Here is a 7,175-nt window from a genome sequence, read left to right as displayed (position 1 = left end):
ACACAAAATGCACTGATTCTCCTTCACATATGTTATGATATCATTCCTCCTGAAAGTGGTAGGAAAAAAATGCCGTACAAAAACAATCTGCTGTCACAAAAATGTCACTGATGGTAGAATTAAATTAGCTAACAAGGCATGAAGTGGACAGAAATGTCTATTCAAACAGCACTGTTGTATAAGAAGGCTTTCAGACTATTCAAGAGCTTTAAAAGATGGTGGAGTTGACCTTAGATGTCGCCCACACAAATGACTCACTTGGCACATAAAAGAGCATTTCTGCTAAGTTTCATTTATTGAGAAGACAACGTTTTCAATCACTTTATCATCCTGAACGGTCACAATGAGTAGTCGGGAGGTTAGAAAAGCCACACAATAATGTCTGACAAGCCTAAACGAAACACCACCAAAGAAGAGTCTCAAGTCAATAAGGTGCAAATTCCCCCTGTGAACACATTAAACCAATCACTGCGCGTTAGCATTTCAGTCGTCCACAGACCATTACCAGGCGATGTAATTATACCACATATTCCATATATTACTTTGAATGAAAGAAGTCCAATTACAATCCTTTTACTCTGTCTCTCAGTCTGCTGGCTGATGCCTCCATAAAAGTCTGTGATTAAATTACTCAGGGGAAAGCACTCACATTTTATATGACAACCCCTGACGCATCGTTCAGCCACGAATTCCCCAACCAGCAGCAAATCTTCTGAGAGGCTCTGACTGCGGACAGGTGGGTCCAGATGACGGAGAGAGACAGAGAGACAAGTCCTTCCAGCTTTACGCCTTATGCTATTACTCTCTGTCCCTGGGTATTGATATAGAGCTAACTTACCTGCAATACATATTGTAGCATCTGACAGGAACATTAGGAGGAATGTTCTTCATTTTTTTCCTCCAGCTTTCTGTTTTCTCTCTACTAAGCTGTCAACATGTTGGGAAACACAATTCTTATCATTTTGTATAAATGAAGTATGAGTGCTGTACATGTGAATGCAGGGGCTCTCCAGAAAAATCATAACCAAACAGGTCACTCAAAACCTGTTGTGATTCTCTGTTTGAAGTACATAACGCAAACTGCTTGTCTTTCAGTTTAAAAGCCGTCAAAGGCTTAAAATGAATTTACAGTAAGTACCTACTCCCACATGTTCCTCTGAGGCTGAAAATTCCCTCATCTCAGACGAGTACAGACGGTAGGTATTGCTGCACTGATGAACACTGGACATAGACTCCGTGAGAGTAACACTGCTCAAGGCACGCAAACGATAAAGTAAGAACTCTAAATAGCACTCAAATGCTAGTTTCTTCAAGAATTGTATTCCCCCTCTGTCAATGTACAGGAGTCATTTTAGACTAGTAGTGTGAAAAGCAGGGCTCCAAAAATGTCCCTCGTATTTCATGGCAGAGAAACTCAAAAATGGTTCAAGTTGCGCTGGAATGTGAAATGTGTGTTCTGGGAAGACTTGTGCCAGACAGACACAGAGGCCCGCCTGACAAGGAAGGAAACCTTAACTTGTCAATCACGTCACTCCTCTGTCAATAGCTGTTTAATCCTCTGCTGAAAGCTGGTAGGTGCTGGATCTAGATGCAGACAGGAGGTTAAAGGTGAAGTGAATGACAAACCCCCCTCTCCCCCACCCCCACCACACCCCCAACCCCCAACACCTCCTACTGAAAGAACATTTCCATCGCTGGAACGTAGTTGGCTAAAGGTAAGGATGCATTGTTTTTTTTGTGTGAAACCAGACATCTCAGTTTTTAATATCAAGGCTGAAGCTCTGCTTGTGACAGTGATACCGATGAAAGTGATACAGAAGGGGAAATGCAAAATCCCTGTTATCAACTTTTGCAGATGGTATAAAAGATGTCTCTGCCTGGCAGCAGATCCTTCATGCCTTAGCCATCCAACAAAAAAGAAAAATATATGTTAAAGTGTATTGCTTTATTCACTGTCTGTCTCACAGACAGCTGAATCAACTGCGGTTATACGTGTGTGTACAAACAAATCATAATTAAATGAGCACAGTGAAGACAATAGAGTCGTTTTGAGCAAAAATACATTTCAGCTTATATAAGCCTCATCATCTCCATGGCAACGGCTTTACTGGTAACATGAAAACGTATTTGTGTATAACCACAGCAATGTCTTCAAATTGAATTAAGCTGCACCTGTGCACATTATGGAAGGACATAATAGATTAAAGGCTGTTACGGTGAGCCTGTTGCTGACTAGATATGAGAATAAAGCATTGTGTGGTCTTGAACTGAGAATATGTATTTATCAGATGAAAGAAATTAATCATTACAACATAACAGCGCAATATTAGTTACAGTAGCTGATAAACAAAATTGATGGCTACAGAATCTTTCATTTTTGCTATATTATTGCAGTAAGTTCTTTGAAAAAGGACTACAAGATATTATTTAAAAATTCTAAATAAACCACTGATCATTAGTATCTTGTACAATCCATTTGTCATGTTTGGAATTGCTTTGTTATTCTGCTATCATGTTACTGATGGTAAAATGTAAGCTTGTATTCTTCCTAAAACACCATAACAAGACAAACAAAACAAATACATTCTCAAACCAGAATGAGAAAGTTCATTAGTACAAACTACTGGATATGTGGTGCAAATGGAAGAAGCCAGCATACAAATAGATTGCGTAGTTGTGAACTTTTTCCCATTTTGTTTACTGCTGGGATATAAACTAAACACCTGATTTGTGGAAAGGGCACCGGAGCTGAGATGCATACAGAGAATGTATTAGATCCGAACCAATAGTAAGACGTGTAAGATAAATAAGACGTGGTGTGGACAGGCTCCTCTCTGGTAGACTGGCTGCTCCGTCCAATAATTGGAGAATGTTATGCCCGCTCTGTCAATACATTTTCTCATAGGACTACCGTCCAGTGCCAATGAATATTTATGGTTAATACAGCTATTTGTAATAAATATTTGATATTACTTTTTTCGCCAAGCTGCTTATAAAGAACAAGTCTTTCAGGGATTGAGATGTGTTTTGTCCGTGTTTTTAGTTTTGGTTAAAAAAGCATAGATTAAATTAGTTTTGTTAGCAAACATCCAGTCGGGAGACCATTCTTCTTCAATTAGGAGAAACATCTGAATACTGCAACACCTTTATTGTGTCTTCTAAATCGATTAATGATAACACCATCGATCATGTTGCTAGTAGATATGTAGACTGGTAATGAACATACAGCCATTATAGAGGCTAATTTAGTACAGGCAATAACAATAGAGTATAACGATATGATTTAGAGGCAGGATGTATCCAAAATGTAACCTTGAATCTGTTGCAAATGTCTCATATACAGGGACGGCAGTGAATTAAGTGGAAGAAATAATAGGGGATTTTTCAGCATCTTTTATGTGAGACATTTATATATAGTAGCGCTTCATACTGATTATTTCATTATTATGTGAGTTTCCCACAGTCTTAATGGCCTTGTAACAGTTTCCTGTATTAAAAAACAAATAATTGAGAAGTTGACACGCAAAAAATGTTTGTAATTTTTGTTTAGCAAATTACTGCAAAAATGTATTTTTTATTGCCACTTATCATATCAACGAATCAGGTCAACTCTAAAACGTCTATGTGAAAGTGTGCAATAGTGATATTTGTTGAAAAAGCTCAACATCCCTTTATACAGGTCGGGGTCCAGTACAGTACAGCCTGTGATCTATCCATTATATTTATAGGGCATTGACACACCACAGTAAACAGAACAGGTTGTTTACATTCTCTAGCAACACAAGGAAAATCCTGTAAAGCTGTTATTGCATCTGTTTTCAATACCACCCCCATGCCCATTGAGTATGAGCAGGAATACAATAAAGTAATTAATGATGCAGCTGTTTGAAATCATGGAGGTACGCCTGTAGATGTTTTGATAAAGGAGGTAAAGGAAACCTTTATGATTGAGGAGGAGGCTGACCGAGGCAGATGGAATCAAAGTTCAAAGAGAAAGATTAAATGCTTTGTCTTTTAACGCAAGCAGACATTTTAATTCATGACCTCAGAGGGGGAGAATGGGATGCAAAGAGGTGTCTGACTGATTCAGTAATAGAACCAAGCGAGATAAAAGCAAAAGCCTGTAATGCACGGTGACACAAGGCTCACATCAAGAGAAGAGAAAAGAAATGGTGCAAATGTTCGTCTGATAAAAAAGCCATGTTTTATTTCAAATATTAATGACTCCATGAAAGGCTTTACTCATAACAGCAGCCTTTCTGAATTTATAAGAGGGTACAGTTACACAGAATAGTGATAAATAACTTCTTCCAGTTTCTTCCAACCACACCCCTTTTCCTTTTATTAGAAGGATACAAAACTCAGGCAGCCGCATCCCTCTGTGTTTCTGTCACACACACAGTGCATGTGTGAATGCACGTGCATGCTCAATGTTTGTGCAGCTCTGACTTATTTTTCACTTTTCCCTTTAACTTCCTGTGAGTCACCAGCGGTGGAGGAAATACTTTACAGCTGTACCTTTATTTTTATGCGAAAACACGGTTTAATGCACACAGAGAACAAAGGCAGGAATCTGGTACAATGTTTTGCTTTACTTGTAAATTCCTGTGCACCAACTTAATTTGCTTTGCTACTCGCTGGTAAAGTGCAGTTACACAGCTGTTACGTAACCTTTGCTTATTTAAGTATGTCATGAGCTCGGAGTGGCTTATGTAATTTTACAAGATGGTATAAGTCTGTAGATCCTCTCTTCTTTTCACTTATCTCAAATCCAAGATATATCTTTTCTGTTGCTGGAAGTAGCTTGCGGAAAGTCTGCGATAAAGTGTCCTTGATTATCATGCATTAGATTAGTTTCTCTTAAGTGGATGTTTGTCTCTCCCGAAATCTGTCTTTTGTTCAAATGTTATAACCACAATTATCACGATATGATGCATGCAGTGCATATGTAGGGGAGAACATTAAGATGTTCCTTATTTCAGATATTCCAAATTCATGGTTTCTTATTCATCACACAATGAATGAAAGTTATTTGATGAAAGTAGAGCTTGATGGCTTCTTGTTCATTGGTAATTCACAAAAATACAGGGAGAAATTAAATGTCTGTATCATGTTGCTGGATAATTTGTACAAAATATGGCTTCCGCAACTAACTCAGCACCATCCCTGGGGGACAAGATAAACCTGTCACTGTGAATGTTTCTGCATGAGTTATTGGAATGTTGCCCCAATATTACATTAGCCAAAGGCCTTTAATCGATGCATAGACCTAGGAGTGTGGTGGAGTGTTTACCTCTCCTTAGTGTGTTTTAATAATTAGCTGGGACATGTATTGCCATTTCAATCAGGAGAGACTTATTTTTCTGATTAAAGAATAATTTCTGGCATACATGTGAATAGTTTTTTGATGATTAGATCCCAGTAATCCTATACCTCAATAAAGAGATGCAGCTGTATAGGTAACAAATCCCAGAAGTGTCATTGCAACTGTTGCCACATATTAAACCCAAAAAAACAGTTGGTGGTTCCATTTGTAAATTAACTGCTCCTGCTATATAATAATGCAAAAGTAGCTAATCTAAGCTAATTCAATAATGTGGCTATGGCTTGCAGCAGTAGGGTATTCTGCCAGAGTTGCATAGATGGTGAAAATATCAAAGGTGTCATAATGTTGATTGTCAGTTTGTTTTAAAGGGAGTTCAGCTTGAGAAGAACAGTCTATATATGTTATTAATAATTGTTTCACCATTTATACAATGTTTTTCGTACTTCCCAGTGTGATTGATGTGTTAAGTTAACGTTGGCCAACTTAACACTTGTTGCAAACAAAATAAATAATTTTGTGCAATTTAATTAAATGTTCTCTTTACAATCATATCCAATTTTTTTCCTCTTATTTCAGCCTCCCTTCCCTGGCACTCTAGCTGTCGGACCAGGCTACAGTCGGGAACGTTACAAATCTTTTTACATTGTTTGGCTCGCTGCCTGCCCCACAGGTCGGCTAGCCACCGGTACAAATGCAGGCTCTCCAGATGGCCAGTCCAGTTATAAAAACAACTTAAAAAGTGTTTTTCAACAGCGGTTCATGCTTAAACGCACATTTTATTTCAGTAATATTGGCATATCAAATTCAATGTTGCACCATGCAGAGAGTTATTGTTGTCAATAATGATGAGGTTTGTTTAGTGTTGGATAAGTTGACCATTGTGTTGCACTTAAATCATTTTCTTATGTAATATGTCTGCTTTTAAATTTGTAGTTCAAAAAGAGGTATAATAATAAAATGTTTTCGCGGTCGATCGCTCGAACACGTCACTTCCGGTTTAGTGACTTCCGGTTTGGTGACATCCTGTTACCTGCATTAAAATGGTATAAACTGGGGCCGTTTCTCAATCGCGAGGATCTGGGGTTACGTACTGTAACCCAGTATAGGCGCAGCCCTCTAAGGCTATCGCTATTGGGTAATCCCCGATGCACGTGTGCAGCACTGAAAGACTTAATCCACGCCCACCTATGACGTGGGCCCCACCTTCGGGCTCACTTCTCACAAAACACACCTACTCAGTTATTAACCCTTGTCCATTTCGCCCTGCGTAATGGAGCATCACATTCCCAGGGAATATAGCATTAAAAAATGAATATTCTCCATACGGGAAAGAAGGTAGGCTAAGTAGGCTACCTGTCGTTATAAAAAGTAGAGACCAAAGTCCCACTTGTTAAAACGATCAAAGAGGGGGAAAAGGGCAGCTCTCTAAGTGCCGACAGGCAGGCGAGAGGGCACGCAGTTGAGTCCCTGACATTACTCACTCTGACAGGACACTCAGTACTGAGTGTGTCAGAGAGGAATGGGAAACATCCCTCAAATACAAACGAATACAATTTTTGTCAGAGGGTGACTAAACACCGTGCTGATCCCAAAACCTACGTGGCAAGATGAAATGGCAGCAGCGTATGTTTCGACCGTGCTATAAGCCAATTCCTGTCCAGCTGGAGAAACGACAGCACGAGGGAGGGGGCCCGTAACGGGGTCCAGGCTTTTCCCTACACACCAAACGGAACATTGTCCATTTGGCTGTGTAGGATGTGTGTTCAGCAGCTGCGCTGATCGCATACTTTGTTGTCTGTTCGAAATCACCATGTCTGACTGACAGCAACGGGCGCGAAGTGCTGGCTTA

General features: G+C 39.4%; 1 protein-coding gene across 1 annotated transcript in view; it reads left to right on the top strand.

Annotated features, from left to right (window-relative positions):
- Window positions 1-378: 378 nt before the first annotated feature.
- LOC104945812 (putative charged multivesicular body protein 4B-like protein CHMP4BP1) overlaps window positions 379-7,175 on the top strand; it is a 22,157-nt gene continuing 15,360 nt past the window's right edge. Inside the window, exons 1-2 of the mRNA XM_010771531.1 lie at window positions 379-432; window positions 683-815. Coding sequence (XP_010769833.1) covers window positions 379-432; window positions 683-815 — 187 coding nt within the window. The remainder of the gene's footprint in view (window positions 433-682; window positions 816-7,175) is intronic.

Source organism: Notothenia coriiceps, unplaced genomic scaffold (assembly GCF_000735185.1).
Source record: "Notothenia coriiceps isolate Sejong01 unplaced genomic scaffold, NC01 NC01_scaffold00010037, whole genome shotgun sequence".
Classification (NCBI taxonomy): domain Eukaryota; kingdom Metazoa; phylum Chordata; class Actinopteri; order Perciformes; family Nototheniidae; genus Notothenia; species Notothenia coriiceps.
This window is presented reverse-complemented; position numbering and strand designations above follow the sequence as displayed.